This window comes from Pteropus medius, unplaced genomic scaffold, assembly GCF_902729225.1.
Source record: "Pteropus medius unplaced genomic scaffold, Ma_sr-lr_union100, whole genome shotgun sequence".
In the NCBI taxonomy this organism is placed as follows: Eukaryota; Metazoa; Chordata; class Mammalia; order Chiroptera; family Pteropodidae; genus Pteropus; species Pteropus medius.
Genome location: NW_024354503.1, coordinates 12,521,239 through 12,544,660, shown reverse-complemented (window position 1 = coordinate 12,544,660; position 23,422 = coordinate 12,521,239). Strand labels below are relative to the sequence as shown.

Below are 23,422 nucleotides of genomic sequence, written 5' to 3'. Positions count from 1 at the left end.
AAAATTACATGAAGATTTAACTAATAATTTTGGGAAAATAATTAACGTTTTGACAGAAAAGAAGGGGAATGGTAGGTTATTCATTGAGTCATTCAGACCTTTTGAGATATAATTCTGAGGAGACTGAATCAGAAGGTGAGGTTGCACAGTGCGGTTGAAAACTGAGGAGGCCCTGCGCTTCCCCACAGATGAAAGACAGGTGTATATACTACCAAGGGGCACATGGAAAGATGCAGAGATGCAAATAATAAGCTCTACTGAAATTTAAAGAGTGAATTCCTATACATTCCATTATTTCTTTCTTTATTTCTGAAAGCATGGATTCTCAGCTCTCTTTGTTGTTCTATGCTGTGAAGTAAGTTTTCCTTCACAGAGGTTGCCTTTTCATATTTGGAGAACAGTTTCTTTAAAATATTTAGAGTTAAAATATGTGTAAAGGGTCTTAGTACACATGAAGAACAAACCCGGGATAAAAATGCATGACATAAAGTTTGAAAATAAAAAACTGATATAATAACATTAAATAATGATCTCCACCAAAATTTGGTCAAAAATATTTACTTCCCAAATTTTATAATAATTTATTTTCAAAGTAAAATCAAATAAAAGTTAGTGTTTAGATTGTTATTCAGGAAATTATGTAATAGCTTTGAAAAAAAAACAGCATTTCTATGACTTCTAATCAAAGATAATGAAACAGTGACATCAATTGCTGACAGAGAATAAGGCCAGAAAACTATTCTCAACCACAGACCTCAAGATAAGTACCTGAAAAACAAAATCGGTTTTTAGAGAACAAAGTTAAAGAGAAAGAGTAAATAAAAAATTTATAGTATGACAGAGGGGAATAAAGGAGTACCTTATATTCTTCCCTTTATTTTAAGAATTTAAAAAATTTCAATATTTTAAGTAATGTTCAAAAATTCAGTTTAAAAAAATTATACCTCAACTTTATTCCAGGAATATTTTCAATATTGCTGTTTTCTTCTCAGAAGAAATCTATATTCACTGAAAAATGTTAGCACATCTCAAGTAAGAGAAATTGAGTGGATAGAATGCCCTGAAGTAGATAATACCATTTACAATAGGTTTTATATCTCAAATGACCCTATAACAGTTATTTATAAGTAGTGACTGGTTACAGATTTCTGAAAATTTTCAGTGAGATGAAGATTTGTTTGTTGATTTGTCTCCCAAATGTGAAAAGCAATAAACCCCTTTCTACAATTATTCTTTTAAATTTGAAAAGAAATACGGTGAAAATGATCTTTGATTATCACAAAGGAACATCAATTTTAAATTTTGATGAAAGGCCCCAATGATTTTTCCCTCCTTCAAACATGTATTTCTCTCTCTTCCTGAGCGCTAAGAGATAGTGAGAGAAATGCCTAGAACAGTAAACCAGAATTCTGAAACACAGTAGCAGAGAGAGGAAGAGAAGAAATGCCTAAAGAAATGAGTAAATAAGGTTGCAGAGATAGGTTAATTAAGCAAGAGACAGATATGAGGTACTTAATTACTCTAAACAATAAAACGCAGGTTTTTCCTAATGTGGCAAATTATATTTTAGGCCTGGACCTTCTCTACTGATATCAGTAGGTCACAGATTAAAAAGATTTAAAAGTATGTCAAGAAAGGGAGAGGTCGTTTTGCTCTTAAGAAAGAAGAGAGTGATGGAGAGGTAACTAGGCAGTGAGGCCTGAGGAATAAACAGGGCTTTGCTTGTGTAGGAAAAGTTGAACTTTGTAAAAAGGTAGCCTACCATGAAAGAGGGTCCTCCAATCTCTAGTCCTTCTCCCTCCCCTCTTTCTCTCCTCCCTACATTCTTGCCTTTTTCCTTTTCCCTCTTGTGAAATGCCCAGATCCTTCTGCATATAGCAGAAGGTGACTCTGGATTTACAGCCTCTGAAGACAGAGAATGGGAGTTTATTGGGCATCTAAAATAATTAGGGAGGAAATGCAATTTTTTGAGAGAGAGAGAGAGAGCGCGCGCGCAAGAGCGAAATTAAAGAAAGAGTAGAATGGGTCCCTGTTAGTTATGTCCTGCTGCCTCATTCAGATATCTCATAAAAACCTCTGGAATGTGAAGGGGCTGATAGAAGGCGGTCCACACAGGCAAGCTCCAGATTTGAGAACACATAGGCGAAAAATATTTCCACCCTTCTTGAAAACACAAGGCTGGCCCCTACCATATCAAGCAAATTGTAAACTTGTTATGCTGAGACCCTTCAAAAACTCAAATTTCAAAAACAATATTTTGTGTTATCGCCCCAATATTTCTTTAATAGAGAAAACAGATGTACCCTTTGGGGTTTTATCTTAAAAAACATTAACTTCCTTTCTTACTGTACATATACATTATTGTACAAGTTCTATGAGACACAATTCTGTGAGAAAGATATTAAGTTAAATTTATAGAAAATTCAAGAGAGAGGTGAGAGTAGATGAAAGATTGTAAGTATATGATAGCCTATGAAGTTAAATGCTTTTTAGTTCACTGCTGTTTCCCATGAATTTTTTATAGGTAGAATCTCTCCAATGAATGTAGGTTTCTAGAATATTAATTCATTGCCAATGTTGGCAGTTTAGGAATTTTTGCCTCAAGAATGTGAAACAGAATGGAAAAGTTACTTTTTTCCTTTTATTTTTTTTAGTTTTGAAATAAAAGACTGATTTTGCTTTTTGTTGGCAAAAGGTGAACAGATAAGGATCATAATGATCAACTGTGTTTCCTGTGCCAACTGTGTTCTCTTTTGTTAAAAGCAGCATTATAATCAGCTTTATGATCTGGTAGGGCAAACCTGGCCTTACAAGTTTATAGTTCTAATAATTTCGATGTCTAATCAAATCTACTCTTCAAAAAATATTTAAGTAATTTAATTTCCCCTCCCCACAAAATTGGAATTCCTATTATAATTAAATGTATATTAATTTTAAAAGCATTGGCATTTTTGTGACATTAAACCTTCCCATATAGAAAATGATACACTTTTTTATGTTGCTTTTTTAAAAATACATGTTTTCATAAAATGTTATAATTCTTCCACACGATCGTACCCCAACTGAATTTCTTTAGGCAAGAGAAATATCTGTTAGATGAATAGAAAGAGCAGATGTCAACAGTAAGGAAGGCATAAAAAGAAGTTTAAGGTATTTGTGGTGGAGACAGACTGGGGAAAGCAAAGAATAAGCCTGGGGATTTCCCACAGACTCTGAATATAGGTTTTGGGTGTTTAAGGATCATAGCTGCAGGCTAGCAAGCCACATCTCCTTCAACCCTTCCCCTCTAAACACTAGCTTCTTCCAAATACCTCACATATTTCTGAGCTGCCAGCTCTGGTTCTTCTGACTTTCCAGGGGATGGATTTGGCTTTTTGGCATTGGAAGGATTTAGAAAAAAAAAAAATTTATTATCAAAGACACACATTCCTATTGTTGGGAAAGGCAGTCTCCCGTGTACAGTCTTTCAACCCCAACTCAATCACATGAAAATGAGCCTTCAGCCTGGAACACTTCCTTACCAGGAGATAAAGCACCTACAACTATGGGCCTGGGCTTATCACCTTGTATGGGAATATCTTTCTTTGTTTCAGGCACAGTGAGTACTCTTTTGTCTCTGTTTCAAGTGTGTGCAGCATATGGTACCTGACCAATTCCACTGTTATAGCAGTCCTCTAATGGGAGGGAACGGGCTTCCTTTCATTGTGGCATGTGAATACAGCATTGTTCCATCCAGAGTTTCACTGCATTGTGTTTTCCTTGGCAACTCTGATACCCAGATGCAGTGGCAAAAGTATTTGGAGTCCTCCCCTGGGACTGATATCCAGTGCCTGGTACTCTGCCTGACACTTATTGATAAATTATAAGCAATAAGCTTTTGGAGGTAGACTCTGCTCAGCTGCTTCAGTTTGGTCTTTCTAATTACAGAGTAAGTATGAAAGAGGCAGTGATAACAGTTGATTAAGAAAGATACCAAGGATCGCAGTATTGCTTGGAACAGGTTATTAAGACTAATGGAAGACAAGGAGTTAAGACTCGACAGACTGACCCTCCCCACCCGTTCTTCCATCTGTACATGCTGCTATAAAAATATGCGAATCTTGTTCTATCATTTCAAGAAAAGTTTAATGCTACTATATCAAGTCAATCATGTAAGATTCTCTTCTGAACGAATAATACCTCATGCTACTTTCAGAAATACTTCTTTCATATATTAAAAAGGTTATAAATTTCTCTATTTACAGGAATAAAAAATTAAGACTGCTTTATAATCATGACACTTTTTAAAGAAATAAAGAACATAAGACTTTATTTATAATAAATAAAAGATGAGATATTAACTAAACCGATCGACAATGGGAAGATAATAAAATGTAAAATAAATTTTGATCTAGAAATATTCTTTATTTATAAACTCTGCATAATGATTCTAAATTTGGATTGTGCTCCTTGGAGAGATGTTGGCCCATCTTAAAGACCTTAACCTCAGTAGTTTCAAAGAGGAAAACATAATCCAAATGGCTGAATAATTCTCCAATAGAACACTCAGAAAAAAGAAATGCATGTGAATGAAAAATGTATAGGATGAATCAAGCAGATTAACAGTGCTGCGCTGGGGCGAGATAGTGGAGACTTAATGAAACAAGAAGTGCCAGCGTAGGACCTTCTCCAAGCTTGTAAATTTCAACAGGGATATCAAATAATCTACAGCTATCAGAGGCATCTTTTCTCTCTTGTCGAAACTAGGCAATAAAGAAGGAGAGAATGATTTCACACAAAATCTCCCAAGATAGAGCGTCACAAGACATACCTCAGGGTTAAAGGCAGAAAACGGTGGTGGACATGTGGCCTCCTGGGAAATCTCTCATGGGCTAGAAATCATACTAGCAAGCCTGACCTCAGTCTCTGTGTCTAAGTTAGTGGATCAGAAAGTAACAAGTTATCACTCTCAAATGACACCATCTTGGTCTTTAAGGCCAAGCAGAAAAGAATATAAGAAAAGAATGAAATCTGCATTTGCAAATACTTTCTTAGGTAATCTATGTATGCTCTTCAAGGTTGATGAATAAGAAGTAATTTGTGAGAAGCTCTGGCATAATTTAATGTTTTCTGAGTCCATTCCAGGATTTTAAAAGCTGGGTAACCAAAGGAAAATAAGACTATGTAAGAGCTCTCCTGTACAATATGCTATAACCTCTAAAATCTCCATATTAGGTTCATATTGTCAGGCAACCAGCAGGAGTGGAGAGAATTTTCTTTTCAATAAAATAATTTTCCTCTGTTTATAACTCCATTGGAGGACCCTTGGCTCTGCTACTTGATCTCTTTCAATATTTTGGTGAACACACAATGAGTGCAAAGAATCTATCACAGCCACAGCTCTGGCTCTCAGCCATTAAGCCCTGCAGGCTAAAGAGGAGTAATGAGAGTGAGCTTCTTCTGTTAGCTGGAGTGACTCGGGTCTTTGATATGCCATAATCGGGTCCTCTGAAAATGTTATTGGTTGGCAAGATGGTACTTGGGACACACCCAAGTGGATAGAAGTTACCTACAAGTTGTAATATGGGTAAAAAAGAACATCAGCATAGGATCTGAGCTTCACTTATCACACTGATAGTTTTTATACTTGTTTTTAATTGCAAACAGAGACAGAATCTTTTCTCACTAGTATATGGTGAGTATAGCCATCTGAGTCAATGTAGCCATGTAATAGCATCTCGCTGTTTGACCGTGTTGGTATGTTCCCAGTCAGGATTTTTACTAAATCAGAACAGAGTGGTACCAAAAAACATTATTGTTGGTTCTGAGTAAATTTTTTCTTTTATTCAAAGTCACACAATTAGGAAGTAACAGAATTGAAACTCATGAATCAAATTTCTAACTCTAACCTAATGAAAATAATGCACAAATCATGACTTTCTGTAAGATATGAATTGATTCTATGCAGATGCATTTCTATTACCTAGCTTGATTCACTGTAATTAACAGAAAACAGTTCATTATTTTTTTCTTTAAATATCTGCACAATAAAACTGAATGGCCAAAAAAAATATTGTGCTATATATGCTACCCTACATTAAAAAGATATGCAACCAGTTAAAAAATTCAAGTGCATTTCTATTTGTTTTTAAGACAGAATGACCTTCTGCTGGTGGGTAGATACTCATAGTGAGACTCTGAATTAGAAAGGAACATTACTTTAAAACACAGCCTAAACAGGACCCAAATGTTAATGCCTGGGAGTGCTTTAGGTCAGTCACTCATATATAACTATTTATGCTGTGTTTATTAGTCTTTTACAATCTAGTAATCCTTTAGCACTTATCTTGAAAAAACAAAGTATAATAAAGCTAAAAATGCAAGAAGCACCTAAATATGTACTCCTATATTTTAACTAAAATTAAAAAGATACGTAAATCATAATGGTAGGTTAATGAAATACTACTTAAACAAATTAAAATGTAGATATGTAAATAAATAAAATTGAATGTCACAACATGTAGTTTGATGTTAAAATGAAAAACTAAATAACTTAATTTTCTTCTTCAGCTCTACGGATACAGCAACATTCACTGTATTGAGAATAGATCAAACCCGATAGGAAAAGGAAGAGATTTAGAAAAAAATATCTCTTTATCAAAACATACAAAACGAAGTCTGGTTGAACTATCAGTGTGTGGATTTTTCAATAAACAGAAATTAGGTATTTCAGTTAATTATTGCACTGTTTATTAAAACTGTCCGTAGTTCATACAAGTAGGAAGTTTCATGAGAAAGATGAGGAGAGGTCACTGTACTTAGTCTGCTTTCATAGAGTCTGAAAGCAAGAGGTCACCTCGCCCAGGAATAAGAAAGGGATCTATGTATATATACACACAGATATATAGATACAAAAGTACATAGTTATATTTATAAAATGTATTTATATTTGTAAAAATACATTTATATAGTAATATAATATATATACTTATTTCTTATACTCACATATATAAAAATATATATTATATTCTCTATACACACATTGATATTTGTCAGTTTTGGCTATGCAATATCTGAACCATGTGCTTCAAGAGAAGCTTGCTACCATCACAGAGCAGAAAAACTCCAGAGACTTGCTTTCCTTGCCTCCCTTGATGATAGGACATTACCATGAAAATAAGACTTTGTCAGTCAGATCTACCAACCTAGATTTTGAATCAAGAGTTAGTGATGAAAAGAAATAGAGACCAAAATAATTTTTCCCTGGCAGCAACTGCAGTTTTTGCATGATGACGTTTCTAGGGACCCAGTGTCATTCAGCATCCTGTGCCAGTCAGTGGCTACGATGTGTTTGGCATTAGTGGCAGTGTTGTACTTGCCATGCCGGGTCTGCATCCTGATCTGGAGCATTATTTCAGGTCATGCATCACACATGCCTGGTTGTCCAGCCCTCCTAGAAGTTCTGTGAACTGCCTCCCAAACTTTTAATACATTCAGTTTCTAATTAAATCAGCTATAGTTAGGTTCTGCTGCTGCCTCTAAGAAGCCTTGCTCATAAATTATAGAATGAGTAATGTGGAAAAAAAGTATAAGGGCCAAAGTCCAGCAGTTGAGAAAGTGAAGGAGCCACGGCAGGGGAAGGGGCACAACCTCCAATGGTAACAGGAGGGGCTGCATGAGGGAGAGAAGAAACATCTATACAGATTTTCTGCTGTGATCAATGTGCAGTGAATGTACTTTTTACATTTGAGACACCTATAGGGGGCAGAAGGGAAGTCTGAAAGCCATGAACTCAGCAGTTTCTTGTGTGATGACAGAAACTAGGAAGGACCAGGGCATATGCTTGTCATTAGAAGAAAGGAAAAGTCTCAGTGAGGATGTAAGCCATGACACTTTCTCTTTACATATTCTCTCTAAATATGTTATATCAAGTTATTTAGAAATGTGCTCTTATTCTTCTCTGGAAAAAAATGCCACAGAAATGGTACCAATGGTGATGATCCCAGAGAATTCTGTGAGAACAGTTAGGCCGCACCTGCGTATTTGACTCCAATCAGCTCTTCCTCTAGATATTTGCTTGTCTAACTCCTAATCAGAGGGTAGTCAAAGGTCGGCCTTAGTTAGATTGTCACTCTGCACACAAAGGCAGGTCAGAACATCAAGGCCATGGTATCTGGCTCAGGCATATGAATATTACTCCCGGAATATTTTCTGAGTACAGATGTTATGTAACTAGAGCTGTGGTTAGGAAGCTTAGTATGGAAGCAACTTGGAATGGAATTAAGCCGGAAATTGAATCTAAGCATCTTTAGGCATTTTTAGTAAAATTTTGAAACCAAGGAGGTTTGCTAATTTGTATTATCAACTCTACAACCAGACAAACTTTGGTTCAAATCATAATTCTACCATTTACTAGCTGTGTGGTCTCAAGAAAATTATCTAATTGGTACTTCACTTTCCTTGTGTTTAAAAAAAGGTAAATAACATCAATTTAGAAGGGATGATTCAAGTCAATAAGAAAAGCACTTAGAATACAGCCTGGTACTTAGTAAGTGCTATCTGAGTGTTAGCTATTCTCATTGCTATTATTTTTATCTCCTAGGATAATATTAGCTATAAATCGCCGCATGCTATATTTCTGCTGTGCTTGAGTGCCATTGCAAGACAGCCAATTTAAATAAAAGTAATTCACTTACTGCCATAAACATTCTAGAAAACTATATTATTTCAAAAAATGACGACGACTAATATTTGGAAGCAAAATACTTGAAGTCATAAGAGTTACTAATTTCATGATATGAGAAGATTATAAAATTTCATACAACTGATGTAATTATATAAGTTTTGGTCCTAGCTAAGATTTATAAAACAGGCACCGTGCTATCTACTTTATATTTGCTATATCCTCCTAATAAATCAATGAGACAGGCTTTCTAATTTTGCCATTATATCAAAGAGAAAATTGGCTTAAAGAATTTGGTAACTTGAATAAGAATATACCATTAGTAAGTGTCCCAGACTGGATTTGAACCCAGAAAATCAGATCTCAGCTCTCGTACTGTGTTTTCTGAGGTTCTAATAGGCTATTGAAATAATGCATCATAATTTAAAATTAAAAGTTAAAACAAAATGACTAATTTCCAGAAATTGTACCCCAAAAGTCTGTAACAAACCAGATTTTCTTTATCAGATTCTCAGTGATTTGAGAATATACATTTCAGCCAAGATCAAAATCTAAAATAAAATCTTAGGCAAGAAAATGCTTTACAGAGTTCAAAACCCTAGGGAAATGCTAGCATTCATTATCATTCATGTGGATTCTTGGGTTTGCAACTACTCAGTGTCTCAAATTACTGATCAAATATTGGCTGAGACTAGGGTCTGGTAACAGAAAAATTAAGTGCAGAAAATTGTCAAAAACTTCTTTACATAAAACACTCATTTCCTATAAACTGTCTAATGGAATGGGTGACAGAGCTGCAAATGAAGGCTACACCAAGACACTCATCTCTTAAAAATATATTCTTATATTTGTTCATTACATTCATTCAGAAAATATTTGTTGAGTAATTTTTTGGTTCTAGGCAGCTGGAGATACTATAGAGCCCAAGACAGATGTTGTTCCTGTTGCTGGAGAGATTAAGTTCTCATAAATGAGGCAGAGGATAAATAAATATACTAATAAACAAATAATCATTCTTTTGAAGGAAATTAAGAGTGAGACAAGCCAGAGAATTACTAAAGGCAGGGTTAGGGAAAGTGACTTTAGACAGGGTACGCCTAAAAGACCTATCTGAAGAAATAACATTCGAGCTGACTAAAAGATGAACATAAACAAGGAAAAGGTTCCGGGCACAAAAAGCTTACAGAATTCACCAGCAGGTACACATTTCCAAAGAAACAATGTAAATATTCCTTTTTCTCTCCTAACATCTTCTGGATACTTTCAAGTCTGCTTTCATTGTTATGAGAAAGCACTTCATGAGCTTCCTTGAGAGCATCACACACCACTCCTGACTCATCTTCGCAGCCCTGGTACTTCACACAATGCCTTGACATAGTGGGCACTCAAACGATGTATGAATAGATGAATGCAAGGTTAACCCACATGAATCTGGAAGGTTTCCTAAAAGAAATTTAAAAACTTAGGTTCAGGATGACATCAGCAAAAATGGCAGAGAAAGTAAGGAATCCAAAATCTGCCTCTTTAAAACTAATGAGAAATCTGGTAAAAATGGTTAAATCAATTTTTTCAGAACTCTGAAAATTAACCAAAGGCTTGTAAGCAATTCGGGAGTGTTTATCTAAAAAAAAAAAAAAATTGGATAGCTATAGCTCCATAGTAACTTTGAAAACCAACAGCCTGCGATCATAGAGAAAACCAGCCACTGGAGCAGGTAGAACAGGGTTGGAACTACCTCATTCTTAGAAAATTAACATTAGCTAGCTTGTTTGGCAGCTCCATGAAAAATCCCACTGCAAGACTGTCTATCTGACCTAACCTGGAGCTTCCCAGTGAAAAAGTCTTTTCCTCAGGGGTTTTGGTTAAAAATTTTTAAAGATAATTGTTTAACTTTGCAGCTACCTGAGGCAGTAGGTAATATTTGAGATAAACAATAGGTAAACAAAAAAATATTAAAATAAAGAGCTAGGAAATGAGATGTCCTAAGTGCTTTGAAGAGGTCCAGTGCATTGCTGAAAATATTGAAGGCCATGCACTTGTGTAGGGTTGAACAAAAGCTCAGAACTTTACTCATGCTCAGGAAAAACCTGAGAAGGCTCCAAGGTCTCACTAATGGCTGTCTTTGAGGTTCTGTACAAGCAGGTAGTGAAAGCTAAGGCAGAGTTGTCAACTGTCTGGCCGAGGGGTGAAGGCATGCCTCAACATGCACACAGGACCCATGGGCAAAGAATAGATTTGTTGGCTCCTCATGTAAAGAAATCTCTGTCCAAGTATTAGCTGACCACTAAACTAATCAAGCAGAGACATTAGTGGTTACAAATGATAAAAAAAAATACTAACTTTACAGAGATAGCTTTGAAAAGTCACTAAACAAATAAATAATAAAAATAAGCTGCGATAACAATAAACCCTGAGGAGAGAGGAAAATTTGATTTCCAGAGCTTCCACATTATAATATTTAAAATATCCAATTTTCAACAAAAAATTACAAGACACGCAACAAGAAATATGAAGTAAGACATGAAACAAGAAAATATAGATCACACACAGAGAAAAAAAGCAAGAAATAGAAATGGTCCCTGAAGAAACCCAGATGTTGAGCTTACTAAAAACAGACTAGATATTTTATGTATAATCAAAGAACTAAAGAAATCATGCCCAGAGAAATAGAGATTATCAATAAAGAGATAGATAGAAATTATAAGTAATGATTAGAACAGAAATAAATGAGAGACCAGAATATTGATAGAAAAAATAAGTCAAACAAAATCAATAAAACCAAAAGTTAGTTATTTGTAAACAATATTGGCAACCTTTTAGCTACACTGACCAAGAAAAAAAAAAATAGAAAGGACACAAATCACCAAAATCAAGATGGGAGATGTTTTCCTTGTGACTTTACAGACATAATAAAAGATTATGGATTAATAATACTATGACTAATCGTAGGCAGTTAAATAAACTAGATGAAATGGGCAAATTCCTAAAAAGGCACACAACTGACTCAAGAAGAAAAAGATAATCTGAACAGGCCTGTAATAAGTGGAAGGATTGGGTTAAAAACATCAAAACAAAACAAAACCTCTCACAGAGAAAATCTCTAAACCAGATTACTTCACTGGTGAATTCAACCATACAGTTAAACAAGAATTAACATCAATCCTTCACAAACTCTTCCAAAAAACAGAAGAAGGAACACTTTTAAAATCATTCTATAAAGCCAGAATTATCTTGATACCAAAACCAGACCAAGACATCACAAGAAAACTATAGACTAATATCCCTTATTAATGTAGATGCGAAATTTTTCTCAACAAAATACTAGCAAACTGAATCCAGCAATATATAAAAATTATGCTTAATGTGGATTATACACCATGACTAAGTAGAATTTATCCCAGGAATACAAGGATAGTTCAATATCTGAAAATCAATTAATGAAAAACATCACAATATAAAATAAAACATTATGTTAAGTGAAAGAATCCAGACACAAAAGACCAGGTAAACAGTAGTTTCTACCCTTACACTTGTTTTATAAGAAAGCTGGGCAAATGCTTGTGATGGATTCTAAGGGCAAGTTTTGAGGCCCGAGAGATGTATTGTTAGAAATTCACTAAGGACTTCTCCAAAATGGAAATGGTGATCTTGTGATAGAAAAGAACATAAAAATAAGAAAATTGCCATATTGAGTCAGATTCTTCTTCAACACACTTTAATGTTCTTTCTTCGACAGGATCCTTTGTATGGGCACACGAATATCTTCCTCTTACAACATCTAAATTACTGAACTGCTAAGACATCTTAAGCATAAATTGATCTGAACTGTTTTTATATACGTATGGCAAAAATTATTTTACATTTATTTTTATAAATTGTTTTCAATTCTACAAGAGTCATAAACTGAAAGCACTGATATAGTAGAGCTATTGTACTCATACTACTATTTGAAGGAACATTCTCTGCCAGAGGAGGACAATAGGTTCTAAAAATAAAGCAGAATATGGAGAAAGGGGAAAGGTTTTATCTTTCTCCATTAGAAATGGGTTCAAGAGTTCAAGATTCAAGCATTGTAGAAATTTAGATTAATGCAATACTTGTATTGTGGCCTTGGGGTCAGATAGGTTTCCCACATTACCTCTACCATGACCATCTGCACCTTTTTGTTTCCTAAAGACCAGGAATTTGGAGAGCCTTAAGTCAGGAGAAGGCTCTGGTAAGGAAATAGTAAAGGAGAATTTGTGACAATCAAGAAGTCATTCTTTGATTGACCTATAAAGTAATTTGTAGACATGCAGGCATGCACATTTCCATTAGCTTTGTAGATGTAAGCTCCATAAAGGCAAGCAGTCTTCTCTTATATTCACCACTGTATCTCCAAATCTAATTTGTTAGCACTGTTGGTACTCAATGATTCTAATGCTCACCACATTTCTATGAGATGAGATCCAGCATCTGCTGATTTATACTCAAGGATCAGAGACAGGGTGGCTCAGATATTCATGTTGGTCAAGCCAATTTGCCTTTTGGTTTAATACGGTAAGAAGCAGTCAAAAGTAAATTAAAAATTCCAAATAAAATATTTTCGGCAATGATGGAGAGGAGCGATAACTGTTAATTGGCATCGTACCTTTTGTCCTATTATATTGTTTTCTTGCAAGAAAACCAAGTCATTTGTTATTCTTTTTATATCAGAACATACAATTTGACATATTAAGGTTTTTTTTTAAAATATACTCTAAAAACAGGTCAAATTATGATGAATAAACAAGTAATTTATCAGTCTTCATTCAAGCTTATTTATGTTTTTTAAAACAGATGACAACTGAAGAGCTTGAATTTGAACTGAAGAAGTGAAAGGCAGCAATCCCTAACTGCAGTTCTAACTTCTGAAATCTTTAACTGTAACTTTTAAAATAATTCCTTTTGTGATAAAATGTTACCTGATTTCCATACTTAGTGAGTACTATTATGTAATATATGCATTATGCACCATATTATTTTTATAAAATCTGGAAAACCTTGAATTGCAAAACTGTGGACTTGTAGCTAAATTGAGGTGAGGAGCCAAGAGATTAGAAGAAAAAGCCCTGCACATTATGTGGGGAAGTTAGGCAAATCACCATCTCTCTAGCATTTATTTCATCATTTGGAAAATAAGGGAGTTAGGCTAGATGACCTCTAAAATCCTTGACAGTAATTAAATTCTAGGATTCTACCTGATCAATTTATATTCTGAAACACATAACAAATTATGTTCAATTTTAGACCACGTTAAATTTCTACAAAATTATGGGCACTTCACTTTGCCTGTGATGTGTGACTCTTATTATTAGATGTCTCTTCGATTATGTAATTTAATTCAATTTTAGTACCTGCTGTGCCAAACACAGATGATATGCCTTCCATAATGGTCCTGTGGATGTTGGGATGAGAGAGGACAAATCCAAGTGTCCAAAACGCAATCTTAAGAAGAAAAACATATATCAAAAAATACAACCTTCTTTGAAAGTGAACAATAGCAAACTTAGCATTAGCCATAAACTGTTAAAAGAAACAAGGGAAACGTTTAAATTTAATTTAAGAGTATGTTAGTAAAGAGCATTTTTGAAAACAACTAGATTTTACGAACAAAAGCGATGTTATTTACCTCTAAGAGGTCCAGTTTATAATTTTATTCTGTCACTACAAGTTCACTAATTGTTTACATACATTAAACTATCTTTACTAAAAAACGGGAAAAGTGGGATAATTTTTACTAATATACAATATAAAATATTGTATAGGCATACATTAAATATTTAGAAACAACAAATTATATTTAAGAATATTAATCTAAATCCAACATTTTATAAGATTTAATTATCTTTAAATACAAATGAATTAGAAAATCATGTATTCTGCAAATGAAACATGGTAATTAAGCCCCCAAAACTATACCTAAAATCTCATAAACTAAAATTTGAAAGTACTCAATATAAAAAATAGTGTTATTTCACAGCCTATGGAACACAGGGTGCTTTCAGGTTCATAGGGTGTGAATGTTGTATGCTTGCAAATTCTCTCTCCACACCAAACAAAAGTATTTCAGATCTTTCCTCAGTGTAGTATTATAAAATAAAATTATACTGCTACACATCTCAAAATTTAGCTTTCCACTAACTCAGGTAAATGTTTTCACTTCTATTTTTAGGTTATACAGTAAAAGAAACCCATATAAAATCATTAAAAGAAGCTCGGATTTCCCTCTCATTTTTTTCAGTAAATATGTATTGTGAAAGAAATTTCATCTAGTAAAACTAGTCCTGAAATGACTACTCACTCCGACAACAAACACTTTGTATAATTTAAGTCTCTGTCTCTTTTGTGAAGTAATTTAAAATAATCCCAGTACTCCCCTCTGTGGTCAAAAGAGGAAGAGCAATTACCTGAAAGGGAAGTGTTCCCACAAAGCCAAATTCTGCTTATTGTTTTCCCCTCTGTGACAGTAAACTGATAGTGCAAGAATAAATGTGGTAAATCAAGGCCACTACAGTCCTGCTCAGTGTGGAGTTTTTCATATCTCAAAAGAATTACCCTAGAGATTTTTTAGTGTATTTTTACAGAAATAAGATGCTCAGAGAGCTCTCTTCTGTATCTCCACTCAGGCCATTTCTACTATTATATATAGATGGAAATGCTGAACTATGGTATTTAATTAATAATCACTCCATACTCAATTCATCTTCTTAAAGAGTCAGAGATCATGTTGGGGCCGGGGGCGGGGGAAGAGCAAAAATCTTAGTAGTATTACACCGATTTTTTAGTTACACAAAAGAGAGATTTGGAGTTTTGTGTGCTTAATAAGAGTTTGAGAGATCCACTAAAATTGGGTAATATTTATTTTTATAGCAAACATAAAGAATTTAGATAAACTTTAAATGCCTGTGCAATGGTGCTAGCTCTCATTTTTAACGCCTCTTTTCTTAACAGATTTCACTTCTAAAAATCTATATTATTTTTGACTTTAGAAAACCAAATACATTTTTAAAATAAAAGGCAGATAAAATAGAATAAAAAATAAGAAGTTTATATACCTTACTGAATCAACAAATAGGAATAAGTGACCTTGAGGTCTTTGTACAATCACATTTGGAAAAGGAGTTAAAAACTGCTCCTAAAGGTACCAATTAATATTTTGCCAAAGGTGTCGGTTAAGTCCGTGGTGAAGGCTAGGCAAAAAAGAGAAGAGCCACCTGGCTCACTGAACTTCAGAAGCAGCCACTAAAGTCTTTCCATTGTTTTGGAGAGGTGATAAGGGACAAAGGTGATCGGGGACAGAGAGGAAAGTTGTGCCTTGCTGTATCATAGAGAAGATGAATTGAGTATGTTCTTCTGCATCACTTAGTCCTACATTCAAAAAAAGATTTAACAAATATTGATGGAGTCTATAACATGTCAGATAGTCTTCTACAAATCACGGTAAACACAAATTTGTGTACGACATAATTCCTGCCCAAAGAGCTTTCACATCTAGTTGCGGATATGAGATATACTCAGGAGGAAAAAATATGCTAAATGTAGAGGGAACGGGAAGCACAGACAATAAATGCTGTGAGAGTTGGGGGTGGGATGGGATCAGGGTGGGTAACTACTGCAAGTGTTTAGAAAGAGCTTCAGAGAAGCAAATAAAACAAGAAAATTGTCGGCTTTGACATTAGACTTGCAAAAATGTTCTTGAAATGTTCATTTGACAATAAGAAATTTCTTGGAACTTGGAAATGGTTTCCCCATAGACATAATTTCATAAATCATGGTTAATATCTTGGGCCAGTCCACCAAAGTTCACCTAGGCCATAATGGAGCTCCCTAGTGCCCTGTACTAAGCCCATATGAAGTCTGAGCTCCGAGTTCCATGGGCCTTGAGACAGAACAAAGAGTAGGAGAGAAGCTAAGAATATGATCTAGGTACCAAGAAAGGTCAGGCCCCACCACCTACACCTCTGGCAGGATTTTTAGTGGCTTTCTTGGCAGCAAAGGGAAATCACAGAAACCAGGACATCAGTGGCCACTTCCACCCTGGGACATTTACGTGGTCAAGTTTTGGAAGCCAGGCTGTTTATTACTAATGCACTATAGAAAATAATGATTGATTGAAACCATGGCTTTACTTTTTATAAGAGAAGAAAGCTAACATTTATTGAGCACCTATTTTGTGCCAGGGACTGTTAGCCACTTTCCATTTATTACCAATATAATCCTTACAACTATGAGGTACACAGTAAACCTATGTTATAGATGAGAACACTGAGGATCAGAGAGGTTAAATAATTGGCCCACTGTCACTCAGCACTAGGATTTGGCTTGACCTGAAGCCTTTCCAGGGTCCCTGCCCACACATCAGCTGCCTCTTGGAAGTGCCAACAAGAGCCAGTGAGATGGAACTTTCACTAATCATCAGACACTTCCTTTCTGAAATTAATGATTTAAATCCTTTCAGACCAGTACCAGGAACAAATTCCAAAGAATTGACTTCCCCTGTGTCAGATCAATGGGGCTTTGTGTTCCTTTCTTCCGGGGACTTTTCTAATGGGATCTTGAAAATTAACCCTGTGACAGGAATGGCTGTTTTGTTGCTGCTTTGGGAGTTGTTTTGATGTTTGCTTTTTAATTTTGCTATAGCTTAATTCATTTCCAAGAAAACTATGTAAGGAAAAATCAGAAGTTAATATTAGTGGCTCATAAAGAAGAGGAGAAGATTAGTTAGACTATTCTTCCTTGCACATGCCAGATGAAATATATATTCTAGTGGTTGACACACATTAAAGAGGTCAGAATTTCTATTTCTGTTCTTTACCCAGTAAGTTTTAAAACAGGTTAAAGGAAACTAAATTATTGGTATTTAGAAAACTTTAAACCCTGCTCTTTATAAGAGGAATGAGAAATAAATAATATTTAAAACATCTTCTCTTTGTTAGAAGAAAAAGAAGAAAAATGACCACATTTATCATTAGAGATGGTCTGCATGTTCCTGTTTAGTAGAAAACAAATATATAAAAAAGGTTACCCTTTAATTTCTCAGATAATACAAGTGCAGCTTAGGCTAATGTGAAATCTTCCTGACACAGGAAACCGTGTGCATCGAACATGAAGTGGCAGACAAATCTCGTGACTTTAATCTAGTTGAGAACAGCTTCAAAAAAAAAACAGTTAAAAAGTCTCCGCTCTCTTTAGTAGTATTGTGGTTCCAATGTCACCAGCTCCACTCATGGGGAAGCTTACAGGACAGAACATAAAGCAATGAAAATGAGAATGATGCACAGAAAAATAAGAATACAGGGGGAGACAAATAACTGATACTCATCAGGTACCAGCTAGCTTTATCTCAAATCCTCACAACGACCTTGTAGAGAAATGAGAGTTACTTATTAATAAGTACCCAAGTCCTGGGACCATACTAGGAGTTTCATTATCCCTTTTTTACTGATAAGAAAATGGAGGCTCAGAGTTTAAATTACCTTCATGAGATTCTATAGCTATGACTGGGGATATCTGGATTCAAGCCCAATTCTATCTGAAACTATCCATTTACCTACTCTCTCCCCAGTAAAAGTTAAGGGTCAAGCCTTATTCATCTTGGCAGGACCAATACTGAAAATATTGCCTGACAAAGAAAGTACTCCATAAGCAAGTATTGTCATAACTGACCCCAAAGTGCAAGCTTTTCCCTTAGCCCATGATATGCTGCATTTCAGAGACAGAATTAACTTCAGATCTCTGCTTTGCCTCCTCTGTGATCTTATCAGATTTCATTATGCATCACTTTTGTGTTTCTATCTTACAAACAACTCCATTGCAGTCTTTTTCTTCCCCCATAATGAGTGAAAAGACTAAAAAAAAAAGAAAGAAAAATGAAGAAAAAAATTAAAAGTTCATAGGCAGACATGTAACTCTTACTTTACTAATATACTTACAGTGACAGCATTGGACAAAGAAGCCCAAAGTAGTAGAAGCCCATAATTTGGACTTTCCTCATTTGTTTCCGTCTCTATGACATTCAGCAAATCTTGCATTAATGTCTGTTTAAAAGAAATAAATATTTTCAAACCATAGCTATGTGACAAAGACTGATGTTACTAAACAAAAGACCATGCGTTTTTCTTTAATCTGAAAGATATTATTTCTGCCATTCGGAGGTTAGCAGTTTGAGTCGTGTTAAGGGATTTACATACTTCTCATAGTAATTAGGAGTAGGAACTCTGGAGCTCATCTCTTACTGCATTGGTTCAAAGCTTGCCTTAACTTTTTTTTTTTTTTTTAGACTTTATTTGTTTAGGTTTACAATAAAATTGAGAGGAAAGGACAGAGCTGTCCCATATAACCTTACCCCCAACACATGCATAGCCTTCTCCATTATTAACATCACTCAGCAGAATAGTACATTTTTGACCAAGGACAAACCTACTTTGACACATCATAATTACCTAAAGTCCATAGTTTACCTCAGGGTTCACTCTTCATATTGTACACTCTATGAGTTTGGACAAACGCATAATGACATATATCTATCATTATAATTCAGTCACATACTGAAAGGCATCTTGGTTGCTTCCAAATTTTGCCATTTATGAATAAAGCTGCTATAAGCACTGTTTTTGCTACATCCCAAAATTTGGTAGGTAGTGTTTTCATTTTCACTTATTTCAAAATATTTTTAATTTCTCTTAAGATTTCTTTTTTGACTCACGTATTATTTAATCTCCAAGTGTGTTGTTTAATCTCCATATGTTTTGGGATTTTTCTTTCTGTTACTGATTTTTAGTTTAGTCACATCGTGGTCTGAAAGTAGATATTATATGATTCTCAGTCTTTTAAATTGTTAAGGTATATTTTATGGCCAAGAATGAATAGGCAGAGCATAAAGGATTTTTCAGGGCAGAGAAAATACTCTGCATGATATTGCTTAGAAGGAAATTTACAGCATTGAAGTATATATTAGAGAATAAGAAAGATCTAAAATCAATAATCTAAGTACCTTAGGAAATTGAAATAGAAGCAAATTAAACCCAAAGTAAGCAGGGGAAAAAGAAATAATAAAAATTTGAGCAGAAATCAATGAAACTGAAAATAGGAAATCAATAGGAAAAAAATCAATAAAATCAATAACCCTCTAGCCAGGCTAAGTGAGAAAAAAAAGAAAAAAGACAGATTAGTAATATCAGAAATTAAAGACAGGACATCATTACAGAGCCCATGAAAATTTAAAAGATAAAAAAATACTGTGAATAAATCTTCCCATAAATTTGATAGTCTAGATGAAATGAACCACTTCCTTGAAAGACACAATCTGCCAAAACTCTCACAAGAAGAAACAGATGATCTAAATAGGCCCATATCTATTAAAGAAATTGAATCAATAATTAATAACTTAACCAAATAGAAAGTACCAGGCCCAGATGGGTTCACTGGTAAATTCTACCAAACATTTAAGAAAGAAATTATACCAATTCTCTAAAATCTCTTTTAGAGGATGGAAATAGAGAACTTCCAAACCTATTCTATGAGGCCAGCATTACCCTAATTCCAAAGCCAACGACACTGAAAGAAAACTACAGACGGCTATCTCTCATAAACGTAAATGTAAAAATTCTCAATAAAATATTTATCATGTATTTGCCTATTGGTCTCTCCAGTCTTGAGGGTAGTGGTTCGCCCTGTATCCTCTCTCTTCTATGGTGGTTGATTTTTCAGTCTGTTCAGCTTTTTACTTGTTAGGATGAACTGGTGACTTCCAAGATTCTTCCATGTAGGACTGGAACCTGGCTAAGTTATTTAAGAACCAGGTAACCAGTTTTCTTAAGAACAGAGAACTTTAAGCTCTCTGTGTCTCAGTTTCCTCATCTATAAAACGGTCATAATTGGTACCAACCTCATAGGATTGTTTTGAGGTGAGCTACTTAAAACAAAACTTGGTACATATTACCATTGACAAATGTTATCTTTTTTTTTTTATCCTTTAATAAACCTCTACTCTTAGAAAAATGCAAGCAATGCAGAAAAACAGATCTCTGGAGCATTCAGTAGAAAACCCTACCCTTATCTACCATGCAGATTCTCAGCCTACACGCAATGGGAGAGAAAACTACCAAGCCAGTGTATTATAAATACAATTCTCTACAGCCATGCAGAGAACTCACATTTGACTTGAATGGTGCCAGGTCATATCATGGCCCCACCCAAGGCTACCTACTATGGTTGCTTTCAGGTCACCACATGAATTCTATGAAGGTATTATTTTCATAGAAAGGTATCGCCAGATTGGCTTATGCCTATTCCCCATGAAGAGGAACAAATTCAGACACTATAACATTTCCATTAAGTTACTCATGAACTTTGAATCTTAAATAAATCAGGATTAGGCGATAGAAATAATGGTAGCTAACGTCTAGTCACTGCTTGCTAAGGCAAGTCTTGTTTTACATACTTTACAAGTACTTAATCCACAACTGAAACACAATTAAGTTAGGGAACTTTGCCAGGGATATACAGCTTGTATTGTAGATGGTTGGGCTGGAATTCAAACCCTGTGAGACTGGCACTGGCTCCAGAGCCAACACTCTTGGCCACTATACTATGCTGCCCCATTAGAAACATAATCCATAGCTCTTGTGGATTAAAAATTAAGAGAATTGCATTGCACCATAATGTAGTAGTTTTGCTGCAGATCTTATAATACAGAAAACAATTATTAAATCACTATCAAAGAAAATTAATGATAAGAGATTGTTGCTGTTACTTACTCAGGCATGTAATGTTTCAAAAGTGATTAACCACTCTAATCCCAGCTTTCTGGTTTTAATAATCCCCATTTTTCTGGGTATGAAAGTTGTTATGAAAAATAAATGATTTATGAATTCGTGAAATGTGTAACACTATCCCTGGCATGGAGTAAGCATCCCATAAATGTTAGCAATGTCTTATCGTTATTGTTTTTGTAATAATGGATTAGCAGAACTGAAAACAGTTCAAATATAAATTTCATTTAAAGCTGGTTTCTAATTCATACTTACAATGTAAGCTGTTACGACACAGTTTATACCTCATGAAAAACCCTATAGATGTATTTCATTCTTTTGATATACCATTCTGTAAATGAAAATACTACTTTAATAAATATATATAAAATAACATGAAAGAAATCATCATATTTGATATTTATGTGACAAAGTATATGTATAATATTTTTTTTTAAAAAAACCCCAAACTAAAAATTTCTTTCAGTATTCTGTTCAACTAGGCCACTGAAATCCATGTAGTAGAAGACAATAGAATCTTTTTTTCAGCACACATTTTTTAAAAATGTGGGTATAAAAACATAAGTTCAGTGTGAACACTGCTGGAGGGAAACAAAAGCAAAACGCACAAAAATGAAGTTAAACTGCTCATGAATGTTCACACTGGATTCTGTCCCAAAGTCTTAAACACTAATCCAGCTTCAGCAAAGTTCAAAATGTGTTTTATTCAAATAGGGAGTCAGAGTACCTATGATTAAAAATGCCTCATTTTTTCAGAGTAAGAAAATAGATGCTATTCTAGAAGTATTGCTGGTAGGGAGTTTTAGCTGGGGCATTAAAAACCTTTATCTTAGGCCCACAGTTTACAGATCCGAGTGCAGCTTTTATACACATGTGGCTTTATCCCTAAGTCCTGGAAAATAATACAAATGAAAATACGTGCCTGTCTGAGTTTGTGAAATAGAATCATTAGCTAAAATATAGTTTGTTAATGAAGGGCCTTCTGGTATCCCTTTTTATTCCCTTAATTTAGGAGAAAGATACCTAAATAGTAACACATTCTTTTTCCTCAGGCTATCTTCCTCTGCAGTGTTAAGCCAAGTTGTTTATGATAACACCCACTATAGTAATGAAAAACAAACCAAATTTTTGATTCCATCTTTAAATACTAAAAGATCTGAAGTGATATATTTTTAAATGATAATAACAATGATAAAGTTTCAAGTGGTCCTTACTAAATTCTAAGTGCTTTACAAACGTTAACTCATTTAATCCCCACCACTTTATGAGATAAGTGACCGAAACAGGCCAAGAGATTAGGTATCAGGCCCAAGATTATACTACTGATGACTGGATTTGAGGCCAGGCAGTCCAGACCAAATGAACTCCAGTCTCTGAGTGTGAGTCTGGAGAATCAGATCGTTTTCAAAAACTCCCAGAGATTTTAATGAGCAGCCAGGGCTGAGAACCATTCATTAGCAAGTATTGGAACCATCTGGAAGGCTTATTAAACCACAGGTTGCTTGGCTCCGCCCCAGAGTTTCTGACTGTATGGTTTCCAGGGGATGCCAAAACAGTCAGTCTGGGGACCACCCCTTAAAGAACCACATACATAGGACACTTAAGACTCTGACTCCTAGTGCCTAGCTTTTTAAATTATACCATAGTACCTCCTTGCATGTGAAGAGAGAAACTATTGGCATCAAGAATGAAGTCTACTTTGCAGTGAAGAGGAATTTTCCACTCAAATGGTTAACTTTGTAATCAGCTCTCTGTTCTGCTTCTGTAGACATGCCTGCCACATAAGCCGAAGGGCAGGGTGACCTCAAGATCAATTGAAGACTCACCCTCCCCTTTGCTTGTTCTGACTAGATAACAGATATATTGCCTGTCTGAAAATCTTATGCTCTGTAACTGCCTGTAGCCCATAGCAACTCCCTCCCTCTGTAACCACCTGAGGACAAATTAACCAATCAGCCCATGCTAA

The 23,422-nt window shown here is 34.9% G+C and overlaps 1 protein-coding gene across 8 annotated transcripts in view; it reads right to left on the bottom strand.

Moving 5' to 3' along the window:
• Positions 1–23,422, bottom strand: part of CYP39A1 (cytochrome P450 family 39 subfamily A member 1) — a 65,529-nt gene that overhangs the window by 32,250 nt on the left and 9,857 nt on the right. For all 8 annotated transcript variants that reach the window (XM_039854367.1, XM_039854373.1, XM_039854368.1 and 5 more), the window contains exons 6-7: positions 18,616–18,720; positions 14,038–14,128 (exon numbers count right to left, since the gene is read on the bottom strand). In XM_039854367.1, the coding sequence (XP_039710301.1) occupies positions 14,038–14,128; positions 18,616–18,720 (196 nt within the window). The remainder of the gene's footprint in view (positions 1–14,037; positions 14,129–18,615; positions 18,721–23,422) is intronic.